This window comes from Eupeodes corollae, chromosome 1 (genome assembly GCF_945859685.1).
Source record: "Eupeodes corollae chromosome 1, idEupCoro1.1, whole genome shotgun sequence".
Taxonomy (NCBI): domain Eukaryota; kingdom Metazoa; phylum Arthropoda; class Insecta; order Diptera; family Syrphidae; genus Eupeodes; species Eupeodes corollae.
The window spans coordinates 241,328,744-241,348,187 of record NC_079147.1 but is presented as its reverse complement, the minus strand read 5'-3'; the positions used below and the strand labels follow the sequence as shown (position 1 = coordinate 241,348,187).

At 34.8% G+C, this 19,444-nt stretch overlaps 1 protein-coding gene across 6 annotated transcripts in view; it reads left to right on the top strand.

The window, feature by feature from the left end:
• LOC129940367 (protein slit) overlaps positions 1 to 19,444 on the top strand; it is a 224,096-nt gene that overhangs the window by 168,639 nt on the left and 36,013 nt on the right. For all 6 annotated transcript variants that reach the window (XM_056048685.1, XM_056048683.1, XM_056048682.1 and 3 more), the window contains 4 exons: positions 5,457 to 5,598; positions 5,762 to 5,905; positions 6,218 to 6,433; positions 11,126 to 11,283. In XM_056048685.1, the coding sequence (XP_055904660.1) occupies positions 5,457 to 5,598; positions 5,762 to 5,905; positions 6,218 to 6,433; positions 11,126 to 11,283 (660 nt within the window). The remainder of the gene's footprint in view (positions 1 to 5,456; positions 5,599 to 5,761; positions 5,906 to 6,217; positions 6,434 to 11,125; positions 11,284 to 19,444) is intronic.

Below are 19,444 nucleotides of genomic sequence, written 5' to 3'. Positions count from 1 at the left end.
TCTAGAAGAAACTATGAGTCTGTGGTACCTGTTAAAAGCTGGTGAAGAAAGAGAATATCAGCGATTTCGGAGAGTTTTAAGTGATTTTCACCCCAGGGAAGACCTTCTTAAGCTGGTGCTACAGTTTGGGGCGAACATGGTCCTCATCCAACATGCGTCTTCAGCCAGCTCGGTCCCTAGCAAGCTGTCTCCGGTTTCACACGCCAAGTTGGTTGAGGTCTTCACCTACCTGCGACCGCCACCTGAGTCACGGTCTTCCTCTAATGCGCCGTCCCTCGGGTTCTAATTTGAAGACCTTCAGAACTGGAACGTTAATATCCATTCGTTTTACATGACCCAGACATCTAAGTCGTTGGACTTTAATTCTGTTAACTAAGTCAGTGTCGCTACAGTTCTTCGTTATATCTTCTCCTCCATTCTCCATCTATGCATACGGGACCAAAAATCACCCGAAGAATTTTTCTCTCGAAGCATCCTAAGACGCTCTCATCGTTCTTTGACAGGGTCCAGGCCTCAGCGCCATAAATAACAACCGGGATATTGAATATCGTATAGATGGTGATTTTAGGTGCTCGAGAGAGGACTTTACTTCTCAATTGCCTTCTAAGTCCAAAGAAGCAATGATTTACAAGAGTTATTCTTCGATTGATTTCAGCGCTGATATCGTTGTCTGTGTTTATAGCAATGCCTAGGTAGACAAAGTCCTCAACTACCTCAGCTGTCCATGGGACGTTTTGTCCAAGTCCTGGTTAATCAATGTCCTTTTTTGATGACAGCATATACTTGGTCTTGATCTTATTGACCACTAAACCCATCTTCTTCGCTTCCGTCGCAATGCTCAAAAACGCTCCACTGATATCACGCTTTGATCTTCCAATTAAAATCGATAAGGAGATGGTGGGTATCGATTTGAAGTTCCTAGGTTTTTCCAAGGTAGCTTAATGTCATATTTGGTCGATAGTGGACTTTCTTAGTCTGAAGCCTTACTGATTCGGAGCTATCAGGTTGTTGACGAACGGCTTCAGACGTTCACAAAATACGGCAGGATCTTACAGACAATGTTAAGGAGACTAATACCTCTGTAGCTGGTGCAATTTAGAGGGTATGATTTCTTCCGACCATATTTTGCAGAGGATTTGGTGCATGTTTCCTACCAAATCATCGCCTCAGATGATTTGAATAGTTAGGCAGCAATGCCGTCAGCACCATTAGCTTTGTCAGGCTTGAGTTTATATAGATATCTTCACTTCGTCGAGGTCGGGTAGGTGGAATTGTTGATCTGCGTCGCCTTGGTTGAGTGGTTCTATCTCCCTTACAGTGGAACTCGGTTCGTCCTCTCCGTTATATAATTTTAAAGACCGCGAATAGAAATCGAAGAAATCAGCGTTGTACGGATTCGATTCTTTGAGAGTGAGAGTTCTGATTCTCTCCATCACCAGACTTGACTAGCGTATGCAATGAGAGTTGTAACAAAGGTGGTGAATAGGAATTTAGGGACAAAGTGGTTGGAGAATTCATTAGACTAACGTTTGATGAAGTCAAGGGATGAGTTGACCTTGTTATGATAACTTAGTGCCGCAAACAACTTCTAAGTCGCTTTAGATCGTGCAGACTTTCAGTTCGTTAGGGAAGATATGAACGCTTACAGGTTAATGTTATAAATTGGCACTTAGCTTAATTTAGTTCTAAGAAATTTTTGACGCATCAACTCTGAAATGAGTCAAAATCATTATGGGGTAAGACAGAAACAGATGGAATAGGAATAACCTTTGCTAATTTCATGTCATCAGCGTTAATAGACACAGTTTAATTATCAATGACATTAATAACGTCGTGGATAGTTTATACAAATAATAAGGGACTAAGTTGTTTCCCTTAAGTGACTCCATAAATGGAATCGGCGGTTATAAAAATATCGGCGGTTCAAGGTATGATTTAAGGCACGAAATATGAAAGGCTTTAAGTTTAATATAAATTATTTAGAGACTGATATTATCAAAAGCTTTACTACAGCATGTAGTGATAACGACTACTTCATTCCCTTTCTCTAATTCTTTCAGAATTTTGAACAAAAATTAAGTAAGATTGGTTGTAGTGGATCTGCCGTTTTATAATCCATGTTGTTGGAAAGAAAAATAGGTCTACGATGAAAGTAGAGATTGTCGTAGACAATGCATTTGTAGAGCTTGGGAATTGAAGAAAGTTTTGTCTATGGGCCCGTAATTCATAACATAATTTTTCGCTGGTTTTTATGAACTGGATATGATTATGATATCACTTTAGAAACAGCTTTCTAGTTTACATAGTTTTCCTCTTTAAAAGTTTGAAGTCTAGAAATTTTCTACCGATAATTTAAATCCTATCAAACTTTTCTAATTGCACACCTAGTATTTACCATTATAACCGTATTCATGACCTCTTGCGTGCCCGCTTGATATAATAAAATTGTATGCTTATTCTTTCTTGAAATTACCAACACTGAATCAAAAATAAATTTCCAGTCAAATTCTCAGCCTAATGGTGTCATTTGATCCCTGGCAATAGATTGTTCTCCTGGTAAAATTTTTAACTTCTGCAAGCCTTGGCATGTATTAACTATGAAAAGCCACTATGACCCAAGTTTCATTTTATATAGAAGCAATATGCCTAATTTTTGTTATGTTTTCAATCAGTAAAACATTTCCAATACTCTCCTCCTTCCTCTCAAATTAAATGAAAATCAATCATGGTCTTCATGGTGCTTGATCTCCATTAACCACCTTGATGCATAGCATATAATCATTTTGATAGTTGAAAGCGTTTCTAATTCACACTAGTTAAGTGTATAATAAGCAGCTTAGTCTCAGTAGAATTTTTTCCATCGATGTCTTATGATGATGGTTTGTGATGGGAACCTCTACAAGACCATAATTTAGTTTCCTTTCCAAAAAAAAAAAAGAAAACTTTCACCAATGAATTCTATGCACTAGATTGTAGATTTTTGTCTTATTTTAATCTTATCTAATGATTTCTCATAAGTCTTCTTTTGCTGAGGCTTCTTCTTCTTCTTTTTCTCGGGAAGCATCGAATTTATATTACTAGCAGGTTAGAAGTTGATGATTTATCCGAAATCAGGTTTCACACTGCCCTTTTTACCATCAGATACTAAATATGTCAGTCATTTTCCTGAGATGTTCCATATGTTAGCAGTTAGCAGGTATAGAGGATAGAAGGAAAAGAAACAAAGGACAGATAATGAAACCAAGCACTTTAGACTATAAACATAGTTCGGGAGGTATTGTTGCAAATGAAAAAAAAGTCACTGTTAAGAATTTAAAATCAAGTAAATTTAAGTTATCCCTTCGCTAGTAAATTTGATTCTCAATTTCAAATCACTTTTTCACGAGGTAATTATCAATTTTCTAGGAAATCTCTCTTGCAACAAAGCCATATTCGCCCGAGTTGTGTGGCATATAGCATCGTCTTTAATTCGTATTCTTCAATAGCAGGCAAAAATAAAATCGTTTATCACATAACCATAACGCTCCGAACTGTCGCTGATAGTCGTTTCATCATCGTTTTCGAAGAAGTTGTTCCTTGAGGATATTGACGAAGCTTTAGAGAGATGCTGATTGTAATTTCTTTCATCCATTTTAGCAGTTACATTTTAAAATATGAAGCTCCATTCATCTACATTTAACTCCAATAAAGTTAAGTTAGCTTCATGTGAGGTAACTAGCTGACTCCATTCTTTCAAAAGACTGTCATTAGATTGCAGTAGTCTTAGCAAGATGGTTTTATGAAGACTTCTTTCAGCCCTCTTCATCACTCTTATTAAATAATCCCAGTTCATTTTGAGGTTTTGAGTATATATTGGCGTTTCGACATACTCCACGTAAATAGCATAATTTAGTGTTGAATTAGGTAATGTAAACAAGCGTTTGAAAAAATGTCTTTGAATTGCTTCAAACTCCTCGAGAGCCAAGTATCCAAAAACACTTTGGCCTTAATAAACTCAACTCAATTTTTGGATAAACTTGGATATCGGCAAAGAGTATTCCTCCTGAAAGTTCATCACAGATATCGTCGATACACAAAGCAAACATTATTGGGCACAAAATGCAACCTTGTGGAACACCCGCTGTTGTTTCAAACCAATCCGAAAACTCTGATCCATCCCATACAGAGGCGCTTGATGACTTCAAAAATTTAAAATACATCATCAGGAGTTTTCGGGAGATCCCTAGTAATGAGAGCTTATACATTAAAGCCTGTCTGTTAACCTTATCAAATGATGCTTTGAAATCTACAAAACAAGCATACCATTTCTTTTTCTTTTCAATAGACTTCATGGCAATACTGGTAAGTGCAAAAATGTGATCCACCGTTGAAAAGCCCGACCGAAAACCAGCTTGAAACTTGCTTAGACGATTAGTGTTCTCGATCCACTTAGTGAGCCTTTCGTACAGAATTGAAGTCAAAATTTTCGTCATAGAGTTCAGAATAGAAATTCCTCTGTAGTTTTCTGCAAGCACGATATGTGGTTATGTTAGAATCTCCATTTTTGTAGTAGGTCTCAACAATTTTTATTAATGTCGTTTTTGTAAATGTCAGACTTTCAACTGAAAAAAAAGTTTGACAGTTGTTGTGTTCCAGCCCTATACTTTTGAAACCGCAAATCCATAACCAGTTATATTTACAACTCTATTTCTTTGACTATAAGGAACTATGTAAAGGCTATCCCATGACTTTCTCTTAGTCAATTTAGTGACTTCTGTGCTTGTAAATTTTCAAAATCATCCACTATACTTTCAAGAAGATGTTATTGTTGTTGTTTTTGTTATTTTTGGGTGAAACAACAAGACACACAATAAAATCAGAGATCTTATCACGAAGTCAAGTTGAAGGAAAATTAAAAGAATGAAAACAAAATGTGCATCGAATCAAGTAGATAATTAAAAAAAAGAAAATACTCAAGTGTCCCTTAGTAAATTTTTATCGTTTAAAGACAATATGGGGGCGCGGAAAGCACTAAAAAAACAAAAAACCAAAAAACATCTCAAACTATTTTTACGACTATTTAAATGGCCTTTCGTATTTCTATAGCTATAGGGGTGAGAATAAAACCATCATGGCATTTTAATTACTTACAAAACGAGATAATTATAGCCTCGGCGATGATGATGGTAGTTTAGCCACGTTATTCTTTTTATTTTTCTCTGATGATGTCTCTGACAACGAACAAGACAGTTCGCCGAACCATCTCCCATCTCCATTGTTAAGGAGTCTAATGTATACCTACAATTGACATTACACCCATTAGACAGGCATCCCATCATTGGTATCGTCATGATGATGCAGCAATAGATGTACCTACTCTAAAAGTCTACCCAGAACTACTATCTATCTGCTAGATACTATTTTATCTGTGAACTCTAATGCGATTTTATATTCTTTTAAATTGCATTCCGTTGCAGGATTGACAGAGAACGCCCCAATGGAGTGCGGAGCAGCAAGCAGTTGTCCACACCCATGTAGGTGTGCTGATGGCGTTGTAAATTGCCGAGAGAAAAGCCTCACGAATGTGCCCAACTCCCTGCCCGATGACACCACTGAACTGTGAGTATATTCTTCCTTTTTTCTATACCAAAGTTGAAACAATAGAGTTTCTAAGTCTTTCTTTGGTTTTTGTTGTATTTTTCTATCTCTTGGATTTTTATTTTGTTGTTGTTGTTGGTGGTAAAATGAGCTGAACTAAGCCCTAACTATTATTACATTGCAGTCGATTGGAGCAGAATTACATCACCGAACTTCCTCCGAAGGCATTTGCGAATTTCCGTAGACTAAGGCGGATCGACCTATCGAACAATAACATCTCCCGCATTGCACACGATGCCCTGAGTGGTCTCAAGGCTTTAACAACTCTGTAAGTATATACAAACCTCTATATAGTCTTTTCTATACCTATATGAGAATAGAGAGTATAGAATATAATAGAACATAGTCAATCTTTTGTTGTGCTAAAAGGTTAACTTGGGTTGTGTGAAGTGTGTAATACCGTCATTGAAGGAGTAAAGTCAGTTTTGTTTTGAAGATGTTTATGACATAACCTCACATCACTTACACACTGCACACTGCACATACACAAACACATTTATATATTACGGTTTTTTTGCGGTTTAATGTTAAACACGATGTTTTGTAATTTTTGTTTTCTATTTTTGTTTTCACATCATAGGGTTTTATATGGCAACAAGATAAAAGACTTACCCTCGGGAGTGTTTAAGGGCCTATCATCGCTGCAGCTACTTCTGCTTAATGCCAACGAGATATCGTGTATACGAAAGGATGCATTCAAGGATCTGCACAGTTTAACGCTGCTCTCCCTGTATGATAACAATATCCAGTCGCTAGCAAATGGAACTTTCGATTCAATAAAGAACATCAAGACTCTGTAAGTATATATCACCCGAAGTGGGGGGTGGGGGGTTGTGTAATACATTATAGTGAATAGACTATTCAAGGATCCGAGACAGTCTCTATTTTGTTTTAGGATTTAATAAAGTAGTGCTGTGCAAAGTTTTTTTGTTCAACTTAGTCTGTAAAATCCTCACCAAGATTTCAATAGTTGGACGGATTATGGAGTTCAATAATTTGTATTTGTCCGATGTTAGGAAGGGGAAGGGGGTAAAATTACATTGTTTTCTATCTTCAATATTATTGTAGAATGATGAACTCAAACGATATTCACATGATTCACTTGAGAGTAAATTTGACTACCAGCTACAAGATAAGAAGCTCATTTTGACTCATGAATTAGAAAATATTTCTCAAATTATTTTAAAATACTTCCATTCCTAAAGCAATACGGTTTTCGACCCACGTTTTTATTTTGTTCATTTGTTGCTTTGAAGCTTTTCACTTCTTTAACGTCAAAAATAGGGTGAATGTTTAAATGACCCAGACTGTCATACGATTCTCAAACAGAGTTGAATATCAGCATATAAGTTCTTGAATCTTGACTTATTCGCTGCATTCAATCTCAAAAGGGTTTCTTGGACAGGTGGATTTTTAGATACCTTGTTGAACGAGTTGGATAGCTGTATTGAGATAGCTGTCAAAAAATAAAAACAACTTTCAGCTGTTTACAAAAAGCACAGAAACATTTAAGCTTCGAATTCAAAATTGTTGTAAGATAAAACATTTAATGGATGATTCAACTGATACGTCGGACTATGATGAATTGATAGGTAATCTATGTAATCTATGTTAAGTTTCCTCTAACCTCAATTGGAATTCTACACGATCAATAATTTACTTGCGAAATCTCCGGTTTTAAACGATTTACATACGTTTAACAGAAAACTATCTATGAAGTGACAATACCTAGATATAGTTTGGAAGGATTTCGATCTCATTTCCGAATGAGCAGAAGTTGCATTGCGGTAAGGTTTTGAGTTGGTTTGTTCACAGTAGATAAAGTTTAAGCTTAATGGTTTGACCAACGCAAGAACTTTTGTTGCTTGATATATCCGTTTGGTTATCTAAAGCTTCTTTAAAGGCCATTCAAGGGGCACCATCAACTAGAATAGCCAACTAGTCTTGATATCTACAATTATTTGCTTATTAACGATTTCAAATTATTAGGATCTCTTGCACTAAGTTCAGCAAAATAAAAGAAATTTTAATTTGGAGAAAAGACTGAAGTTTGTTATCAGCTGGAGACAGGTTCAATTTATCTAAGAGTTCTGCTCATTTTGCATTCAGCGAAATTCTCCAAGTTCATTGTTCATTGCTCGGAGAGTATATTAAATAGCCAACTGTTCAACATTATACCATTTTTTTAATTCAGACATTCCACTGCTTCTTTTTCTTGAATGTAGACTAAAGTTCTCAACCGAAGATGAGGTAGCGGGCGAATTCGGAAAGATCCTAGAGGATGGCACAAGGGAACTTATTGTTTCGGTGTCATTAACTTGTGCCTCATTGAGGTAAATTTCAGCGATCATCTCAAAATATGGCCAATTCATTCGGTAGGACCTAGCAAAATGGACATCTACCTATACAAAACGAAAACAAGTCAATTTGGAAGTTCAAACAAATAGATCTTCTAAAATTCGGAGGCAAATAGCTTCTTCATCGTCTATTATGTACAGAACATCCTCAAACACAACTTCAACTTATATTTTGTATCTTTTTGTTTACCAACAAATAGAAAGAGCTGAAATCAATTTTCAAGTTTCTTGAGATTCAACCATGTGTTGAATCAGCTGTTCTGTCAAATACTTGCATACCCCAGAAATTCTTGGATACCTTTGAATTCCTTTTTTGACATTTCAGCTGTTTTTGATCAGCTGTTATTTTACACGTAAAACAGTAACAGAAAGATATCCGGATACCCTATCTGTCTGAGATTGAACGCAGTTATTAAAGTGTCAGTCACAGCTATCATTGGGTTTCATCTTTGAAACCAACCACTTTTTTATTTTTTCGACAGGTTTAAAAATTTTGTGTCTATCAATTGATACGTATTTCCTGAAGCGAACATTTTAGATTAGAGTGAATTAAAAGTAAAACTGACAGATGGGAAAACAAAGATAATTGAGAGCTTTCAGCGGAAAGATTTTGTTCCGAATTATAAAATCAGAGATCATTGAAAATGATTTCATTATTGACAAAAATAAAAATGAACTCAAAGAAAGTGTTGAGCCTTTTTAAAAAAAAAAATCTACAACTTATAAGCTTTATTTTACCATCAAAAATAACAAATTTGATTTTCTTAATCGCTTTTGAATTTTGAAAAACAAAATTTTCAGTGATGAAAATCAATGATAGCAGTAAATGACCCCAAGTTCAAAAAACCTTCATGAGGGCAAATTTTCGACCCCGTTTTGCAGCAATTGTGACCGAATGTCAGAAATATCGTGCCAAATATTGTCTTACAAGGCGTCAATCGTCTTGCGCTTATCTAAGTAGACAAGCGATTTCGGGTAACCCCACGCCACAGGTCCACGACGTGAGATAATGCGCTCACCTTTCCTTCAATAAATTGATCGTTTCGTAGCATAGCGAATGGAAGGGTAATAGTGGCTTCCAAGATAGTTCTAATAAACTGGAATTTTTAGACAGCTAGTTTTGAAATTAGCGACAGTTAGGATGACCTCCAACAAAAATCGATAGTCAAAATAATTAAGGGGGTTTCCAATAAGAGGTTTCATTTTGAATACTGTGTTTACTGGGCACCTGTCAATTTTTAGAGCTTTCATATTTTGGAAATTTGACAAGTTAAAACTACGCCATTACCGAAAATAGAACGGTACATATTTCAAAAATGTACTGAAGTCGAAAAATTCACCACAAAAATCTTTAAACATTTTGCAGTTGCAATTTTCGAGAAAAGTTTCCTGACGTTATTATTTTTTCTGGAACAAGCGATGACTCAACGAAACCTTGTGATTTCATACCATTAGCCCTTTTCATTTTTTACCACTTACAACCTATCCCAGACCTTAAAGATGGTCGTGGAAAATTTCAAGCAAAGGTGCTGCAAAATAATCTTTTTTTTTCGTGCCAATCGTTGTTGGTGTCAAAAAGTGTCAAAAATATCGCTTTGTTTAAGCGTTAGTAGCAAACTAAGCAAATCAGTCAATTCTACGACGATCATAGGAATTAAGCGACGCCCAGACCACATGATGGTGTATGTTACGTAATTATCTTAGTTTATACCCGTATAGCACCCGTGACGTGATGGTAAATGCATGGTACTGCCATGTTAGAGATCTGGTTGTGCCATGTAAAGTTTTTTCACGGGTACTGCCTTTCGTGAGGAATCTCATGAAAATGGATTTCTCAAATTAGCCTTTTGAATTCGGCATAAGACTGTAGGGTCCTTTCTCGAACACAGGAATGGTTGAAAGCTGTAAGTTACAACGTCCTAGTTCTCTGCGACTTATTGCGCCACCTTATTTATTTATTTATTTATTTATCTTGATTTACAAACATTTTAAATCAAGCTGCCTAGAGTATTGAAGCTATGTTCTCCGATTATACAAGTTGTCAAGTCCTTATTGAAAAAACCCTTTATCAAAATGTAAACCTGTTATTAGAAAACGTAGTATTTAAAGAATAATTTTCTTGAAGATTTGAAGTAAAGAAATTACCCAAGCTTTTTTTTTTAATTTATAAAATTCTCAAGTCCTAGCACAAAAAAAAAACTTTTAAAACCGCACAGCACTATACAAGCAGATAAACGGTGTTGCTGATTTGTTACTGTTTGTTTGTATGTTTCTTAAGTTTCCGGCTTTGTTTTTTGATTAATCCCTCCTGGAAAATTATAAGAATGAGTTTTAAATCCCTCCTGATGTGTGATGTGTCGTTTCAATTCAAAATTGCTACATTCTCACGACACGACGCGAAGTCGACGAACGACAACATTGCCGCCGCGACGCGACGCACTACGATAAAGACAAACCAAAGGAAGCAATGGCAAATGAATACCATCGTTCCGTTCGTCGTCGTCTTCGTCTTAATGGTTGCTTAATGTTTTTTTATAGAAGGTACTATAACTCCTATAAGTATAGCTTGATGCGCTTCTTGAATAGCATCATCATTCTCGCCTTCAAAGAACAGCTAAAGCAGAACATTGTATCGTGTCGTCGTTGTTCGTAGAGTTGTAGACTTCGTCTTCATGGAATCCTTGACATCCTCAATAGAGGATGTCTCGTTAGCTCCTATTCGGCGCGCATTTAACATTTCGAAGATAAGATCTTGACATATGCGTGGATATCTACTGCTCATTTGAGGGATTTTTGTTGCATCCTTATGAAGAAGAAAAGGCATCACCTAGAGTTGTATCCAGCTACATTCGTCGTCGTCGTCGTCTTCCTAAGTAGGTAGGTATAGAAGAGGATACCTTTGGATAGACAGAAGCATCAGCAGCTACTTTATACTTCCTTATTCTTATTTTTGTTCCTTTTTGCCTCTTTTATTTGACACAATAGAGATGGTTTCTTCCCTTCTGCCCTTGCCTTATGGTGTTGGGTTCTCGCAACATCACATATCAACAGTTTCACATTACATGAAGAGCTTTGTTAATCTTTCCTTTATCCTGCTTAATATTTTTTTTTTCCTTTTTACTCCTATATAGTCACCTCGCAAGGAATCCATTCATATGTGATTGCAACTTAAGATGGCTTGCCGATTACCTGCATAAGAATCCCATCGAGACGAGCGGAGCCAAGTGCGATGCACCGAAGCGAATGCAACGCAGACGAATCGAATCGCTCCGAGATGAAAAATTCAAATGTAAGTATTTAATTTTATTTGTTTGTTTTTATTTTTATTTTCCTTGTCGTTTTTATTTTTTAAGAATCAACACGGAGGATATGAGAATGATTCTTGAAGTGAGGGGAGGGGGGTTTAGTGGGGTTTAAGAGAAATAAGAGTTAAGTGCCATTGCATTGCACGAGAAGGAACAGCATGCAACTGATGACATATTGAGGGTGGTTGGTAGGAAGGGGTATTTGGGGATTTTAAGTTTTCATTGTAATAACCTTTGAGGGTGCACAAAAAAGGCAACTTGAAAGGGTATCGCCTTCGTATAATCTTGAAAAAGACAAGAGATCTTATCAATAGAGTAGATACATAGATATAAACAAACATACATATAGAAGTTGTTTTGGTGCTTGTTAACAGATATCCGATGACGATGATATGGGAAGTTAATTCCATGCTAAAAGGAGTCTCCTCTATATCCTTCCTCATGATGTTTGCAATTTTGTTTTTCATTATTTTGACTTATGTTGTATAAAATATGCTGACAATGTTTGCTGAATATACGATACATATGTACATCCGGAGTACGGAGTACGGAGAGCTCAAGGATTGATAGGTATTTCATTGATTATTAAGGAATGGTAGTTTTTGTGTAGGTATCCTTTAAGATATAAAAAAAATGTAGTTGAATGTCCTCGAAGGGAAGCATGTACTTGGCATAAATCAGTTTAAGTACTTTTCTAATATTTTCGACAATGTTTTGAGGTTGCTCAGTCAACATTATGCTACAACTTTGCATGTTCGAAGTTTGGTACAGCAACGCAAATAAAAGTTCATTGAGCTGCTCTAGGAACTTGAAGGCATTTAACGACTATAAAGTCGAGAATCAATCAAAAATTTGGCAATATTTTTGATTATTTATCTGAAAATAATGCTTAACCTAAAATTTGATTCTGATTTTTTTATCAAAAATATAACGTTGTCATCTTCAAAAAGGTTATAACACTTTACAAGAAATTAAGTAAGATTGTCGAATCATAGATGAAGCATATGTATATAAGAATTCTTTCAGACTTAACCTCGAATGTTGTGTTTTATCCTGGATCACATTTGAACTTTAATGTACAAGCTGATTAATTATTATTTCTGTTTGCAAATAGAAGGATGGGACCCAGAGTGAATAATGACTTCGTGTGGCCCATTTAATTTAGTTGGTTGAAGAAATAAAACGGTTCACATTGTTCTTCAAACACTTCGTCTTCTTTATAATGACTGTCCTACAATGAGCCCCATGGAATACAATGGGTATCTAAAAAGTTGGTCAAAATATTGTGTAGGTCATAATAATCATTCAAGTTACAGTGATGGAAAAAATAATAGAAACAAAATTAGAACGCTACTCTTTTTGTAGCAAGAAAATAACTTAACGGTAAGAGTATTTCAAATTCTTTGAGTATTTTGGAGTGGCACTCTTATTTTTAATAACTGCCTTCACTGTTTTCAATGAATCCACCAATTCCTTTAAATTTTCGACCACAATTCGTGTTTCTTTTTGGTTTTACAATCTCCGATCCTTTACTTTAGGATGCCCCATAAGTGTTCAATTGGGTTTAGGCCGGGTGATTGTGATGGCCATTCCATAACATTGTTCTTGCATTGATGTAAATATTTTTTAGCCAATTCTGAACGGTTCTTTTGGTCATTATCCTGCATGAACTCTAATTTGATTTGCACCTCCTCTTCAGTTAGTGTAACCATAACTGAATTTAAGATGCGGACATAATCCACATCGTATCCTTGATCAAAAATATTGGACCTACACCAAATGCTGAAAAGTACCCTCAAATCATTATATTCCTACCACCGTGCTTCACTATCTTTCTTTGTGTATTTTGAGTTAAACTTCTTGTCTTTTGGCCTTCTCACCTACATTTTTCCATCGGAAGTAAACAAATTGATCTTCATTTCATCCGACCACACAACGTTATTCCAATAATAACGGTGAAAGTTTTTCCTTGCAAAGGGAAGTCCTTGTACAATGGTTTTTTAGTGGACTTCTACCAGGAAGACTTGCTTCTATAAGTTGGTTACTTATTGTTCTAGCTATCACTGGTCCGTTTTTGAGTTGTCTTAAAGAAAGAAATAGTTTCTTCTTACATATTCTTACCAATAGTGTATCAAAACGCGAGAAAGTTTATCTTTTTTTTCTTCTTCTTTCTTCTTTAGGCGTGAATGTAAAATTTCAAATACTTTTTTCTTCGATAAGTGAAGGATTTTGCAATTTCAACCATCACTTTTCCAGCTTGTCCTACTTTTTTCGTCACTTCGCGTTCAAAATAAATACAATGCAATTCACAACCCATTGGTTAGGTTAGCTTAGGTTATAGTGGCTGTCGAAGATAGACACGATGGACGGACACACTTAGGCCAGTTTAATGGCCCATTGTGATACCACATGAATCTTGAGGCTTCCTCCTAAGCTCAATGGAACTAGCTTGAGTCCCTTACGAAACTTGAGAGTTTGATTATACCGATATGATTTAGATCGTTTAAATTGTTAAATAAGAATTCTCCTAGGTAATTCTTGCGTTTTCGAGCTAGAGCAGGGCATGTGCAGAGAAGATGAAGAACCGTTTCTTCCTCTTCCTCGTCCATACAGCTTCTGCAAAAGTCATTTGAGAATACGCCTAGTTTCGTGGCGTGCTTTCCTATTAGACAGTGTCCCGTTATGACACCTATTATCGAGCTTATATGCAATCTGCTTAGAGAGAGCAAGCACCTTGAACGTTTTAAATCCAGCGTTGGCCAGATGTTTTTTGTGGCTTGACACGTGGTGATGTTGTTCCACCTGGTGCCTGCCCTCCTCGCAGCGTCTTGCATTAGCAACAGTTTACAAGTAGCGATTGGTATGCAAGTACTTGCCAAACATGGTAGGATGGGCTGTACTGTAACGATCCTGGCGAGTTCATCTGCCTTACAGTTGCCTGGAATGTCTGTATGGCCCGGCACCCAGCAAAGGTTAATATTAAACTGTTACCTGTTGATGATCGACAGTTATGGACTGTTATAGAGTTTGTAGATACAGAGTCCAGAGATTTGATAGCGGCCTGGCTGTCAGAGAAAATACGGATATCAGATGTTGATATTCCAAGTTTACAATGTTTTGAAATACAGAACTTTGACCAAAAAGGTCTCATTAAGAATTGTGATCACACACAATTCTGAAAAACAGCACTTTGAGCCGCTCTCCTCGTTGTTAAAATTGCCTTGTTAGCTTAGGCGCTAGTTATAGCTATCATAGAAATCGATCCGGAATATTTTTGAATCGATATTTGACACTGTTTCGCTTTGATTAGAAATGAAAATCATATACTGAGCGGAAATCACATTTCAATCACATTTTTTTTGAGATAGAAAGTGTAATAACGTATTTATTTTTCTATTTTTCGGACGGAAATTCATTTTTCAGAAGAGCTGATACTTTTATGTTTAAAAGTAAAAACGAATCGTTCCACTGATTTGTGTTTCAATTTCACACAATTGAAATTACAGATTTTTGTCAGTTAACAATTTTCGGTGGATTTCAATCAGGAAATTATTTTTAATAACAGAAATGTTTAATGATAGCTATAAACGACCTGTGAAAAACGTTCAAATGTTTGTTTTCAATGGTGAAAACCAATGATAGCTATAACTGGCGCCTTAGACTAAAAACTTGACAAGGAACAGGACATTTACCCCTCATTATCTGTGTGACTTCGTTCTGTTCTTGATTTAGTTTGAGGTAATTAAACTCAAAATCCTTACTAAGCCTTAACATCAGCTCTATTTCCTCGTATCAATATAACAGCCTTGAAAGTTATGATAAACATATTACAAGAGTTATCAAGGCCTCAGCACCATTTGCCCACAGTAACACCAGCCGAAATAATGCTAGTACACCAAAAAACAAATGATATGATAATGATTTTGGCAAACTCCGTAAACTTTCATGTGTTTATCTTGAGTTGTTCAGATCTACAAATGTTCTAATTTTTAAAAACATTTATCTTCAAAAAAATTTGTACCAAAAAAAATGTGACTACGTCAACAATGTTGCAAAAGAACTGGCAAATTGTAAAAACTCGAAGGCTTTCTGGAACAGTATTCGTGAGCCGGATGGTCATGGTAGAAGCATGGTGACTACGCTCCAAGTTGAGACACTAGCAGCTCATTTTAAAACTCTTTTGTCGGCCCAACCCAATGTCAATATCTGCTAACTGGATAATCCTATTACTCGAATTAAGCTTAAAACTACTCTGAGTGAAATGAAAAATAATAAGGCTCCTGGCATAGATGGCATTCCGATTGAATTCTACAACTTTCATGAGTACGGAACCGTTTAAAAATCATCTTCTGGCATATTTCAACAAACTTTTTGAAAATTCTTTTGTTCCAAACAATTTCAACAAAGCTGTTATAATGGCAATCTTTAAAAAAGGAGATGCCAGAGAAACAACTCGCTAAGAAGAATTCTAACTTCACTTATTTATGAAAGGTTGACGGAATCGATTGAGAACAACAACCGACTCACCATGTTCCAGTCAGGATTTTGATCGGGTTTCTCAACGTAAGACCATATGTTCGCTGTGACGAGTATTGCCAGGAGATCGATGGAGCAGAAAGAGAAATTATATGCCTGTTTTGTGTATTTTAAATAAGCCTTTGACAAGGTAAATAGAAATGCCTCGATGTACAAATTGTCATCCTTAGGAATTTCACTTACATTTCAACTTTCTTGCCTCATCTACTGCATCAGTGTGGGAAGGAACTAAATTATGTAAATGGTTTGAAACAACATCAGGTGTTCCCCAAGGGTGTATATTTAGCCCGATATTATTCGCCTTGTTTATTGATGACGTTTGTGATGTACTTCCGGGTGGAATACTCTTTGCCGGTATACAAATCAAAGTTTTGCCCTACGCCGACGATTTAGCTTTTACTGGCTGACAATCTAACTACCCTTCAACTGCAAATCAACAAACTTAATATATTTTTTGAATCCTGTAGTCTCTGCGTCAATACTTAACAAGACAAAAGTAATGAGTTTTGAACTGCGTCAGAGAAGAAGACTCGCAGAAAAAAAACTGGTCCCTAAACAACGCGCCTATTGAAGTCGTTCACTATTGCAAAGATCTTGGATATTTGCTGTCTTACAATCTTAATATTTCGAAACACTTGAAAGAAAAAAGTAACGAAACCAAAGTAGCTCTAAACCTGATGTAGCCTAAGTTTAACTCTAACCAACAAATCTATCTTAAATCCAAATATCGTTTTTTGTAATCAACTGTGAACTGCTGAATGTGCTACGGTACCCAAGTTTGAAGCCGTAAAGTATGCTTCACATTACCTATGTCACTTTGGTGAATATTACGAGCGAAAACTCTTAGCTCTGTTAAGACTTGAAAACTCGCAGATGATGGCAAACGTCTAATTGAAGTTCAATCTTCAATATTTAGAAGGTTTTCTGTTATAGAATTGATACCTTGCATAAAAATCGTCGTCATCCGTCATCCGAAAGTTTATTCGGGTACCATTTCAACATCTAGTAAAATAAAATCTTGCTTAAGTCTATTCACAATTCAAGTTTTGTTTTTATATTTTTAAATACAATCTCTCGCAATTTGCTCAATTAGTTTTTTTATTTATTTCTTGTAGAGTTAAGATCAGCTTAAGCACAGGTTCCGTCGTGTTCATTTTTAGACTCTAGGCTACTTTTAACTTCCCATTAGAAGTTATTGTAATGGGTGCGATTTGTCCCTAGAGTCGAAATAAAAGATTTTTAGAAAGATGTCTGTGCGTGCGTGTGTACGTACGTTCTTGACGTTTTTTTCGTCGTCTATAGCTCAAGAACCAGAAAAGATATCGACTTCAAATAAATTTTGTTATACAGATAATAATATAGAAAGATACAGAAAGGGCTATCAAGAATATTGCGTGGGTAGTTTTTTTTACCAGAACAGTTAAAAAAAAGATGTACATTTTGGTAAGCCCTAAATATCTAAAGAACCAATGACGCTAGAGACTTGAACATAACATGATACTAAAACAATATAGTTTTGGAATAAAATCCAATTAACGGTTTTTGTATGAATAAAAAAAAACTGAAAATTTGTCACCTCGAAAATTTTACGAATGAAAAATGTTTTCATCTCAAAAACAATTTTGTGCAACGAAATAAAACGTTTTTAATAACTGGTAAAATTTTGAGAAAAATTAAAAGTTGGTAAAAATTGAACTTCGACTCAAATCTCTATTCAAAACTTTAACTTTAAATTACTTTTATCTTTTAAAAGATATTGTTGTCAACACTCAGTGAAAGATTGAGAAAAATCGAATTGACCTAAAAAAAAAATTAACAAAAATTGTTAAAAAAATATATTTTCTACCCAAATACCTTTTCAAAAATTTAAGATTATGGCTTTCAACTTATTTTACCTTATAAGAAATATTGTTTTCAACATTCGGTCAAATTTTAAGAAAAATCGAATTGATAGTTTTTCTTAGAAAAAATAAAAACTTAAATGACAATTTAACAAAAAATGGTAAAAATTGATTTTCGACTCAAATATCTTTTTAAAAATGTGAGATTATGGCTTTCAGCTAATTTTAACTTATAAGAAATATTGTTTTCAACATTCAGTAAAATTGAATTGACAGTTTTTTTTACAAAAAAACTAAAAACCTAAAAAAAATTTACAGAAGTTGGTAAAAATTGATTTTCGAATCAAATATCTTTTCAAAAATTTGAGATATTGGCTTTAAACTATTTTTATCCTTTAAAAATACTGTTTTCAATATTAGTAAAATTTTGAGAAAAATATAACTGACATTTTTTTTAATACTTTTAAAAATCGATTTTCGACTCAAATAGCTTTTCAAAAATTAAAAATATTGTCTCCAAACTTTTTTTATTTCACAGAAAATATTGTTTTCGATATTCAGTAGTTTGTTTTTTTATAAAAATTCAACAGACCGTTTTTTTTTTCATAAAAAAATAAAACCTACAAAAAATGGTAGGTACGCAAATTTGGTAAAATTCGATGTTTGGTTCGTGTATCTCTTAAAATTGGTACAAAAACTAGTTTTTCAAACTAAAGTATTTGTTTATATGAAAAATATTGTTTGTAATTTTTAAGAAGAATTCAACTGACAACTTTTTTAACCCAACACGAAAACCTTTAAACTTTTAAGCTAGACAAACGACAGACGGTATGGGAAGTTATAAGTGTGGGTCGTATCCCAGCCTCTTTTTTGAAAATGGGTTTAAATTGTCTATGAATAACGTAGACCGATATTTAGTTTAACGTAGACCGATATTTAGTTTACCAAACACAAAATTTGAACTTATCAAAGAACTGTGAATATGGCCCAATTACTTCCGAAGTCAAACTAAACATATGTCAGTTTTTAAAGCTGGAAAAGGTACGTCTGAATAAATTTTTATATACTGTATTTTTAGGGCATTTTAATGCTTCCAAAAATATTTACAGATACATAATTTGATTTCAATAATTTAAAAGTTTTGATGCAAAAATTTGAATAATTGGAATAAAAAGTCAAAAACAAATGTTTTTGTGTTAAAATTGTAAGCCTATTCTATTATTATAAGTTAAGAGTTTTAGTTAAAAATTTAGAATTATTAGGAAAACACTTATTTAGTTAAAAACAATCCTCACAAATTTCATGTGGTTGAAGTTAAATTTTTCGACTTTCTTTTAAAAAAAATATAGCAGACAATTTTCATTCACTTCAAAAAATCTGTTATCTAAGAAAAAAAGTTTTGTCTACCTTAAAACTACCGCTAATTTCATATTTCCGGAAAAGGAAAAAAAAGTATCTAAAGCAATTGAAAGAACTCCTAAGGGTTTCCATAAAAAAGTAATCAAACTTCACTTTCTCTATTCCGAAACAACAACAACAAAAATATATTATATAATATTAAGTTACATCTCTACACAAATGTTGGTTGGTATATATCCTTATTTTCAGAAAGGACATCCTACTCTGTACATAGTAATTATTATATCAAGGTCTATAAGTACTTTGGAGACTTAAATTTGAATTTGAAATGGTAGTTTTAATTACAATACCAGACATTGAAGTTTTGTGAAGTTACATACTTTTTAGCCTGCAGCTATATTCCTATTCT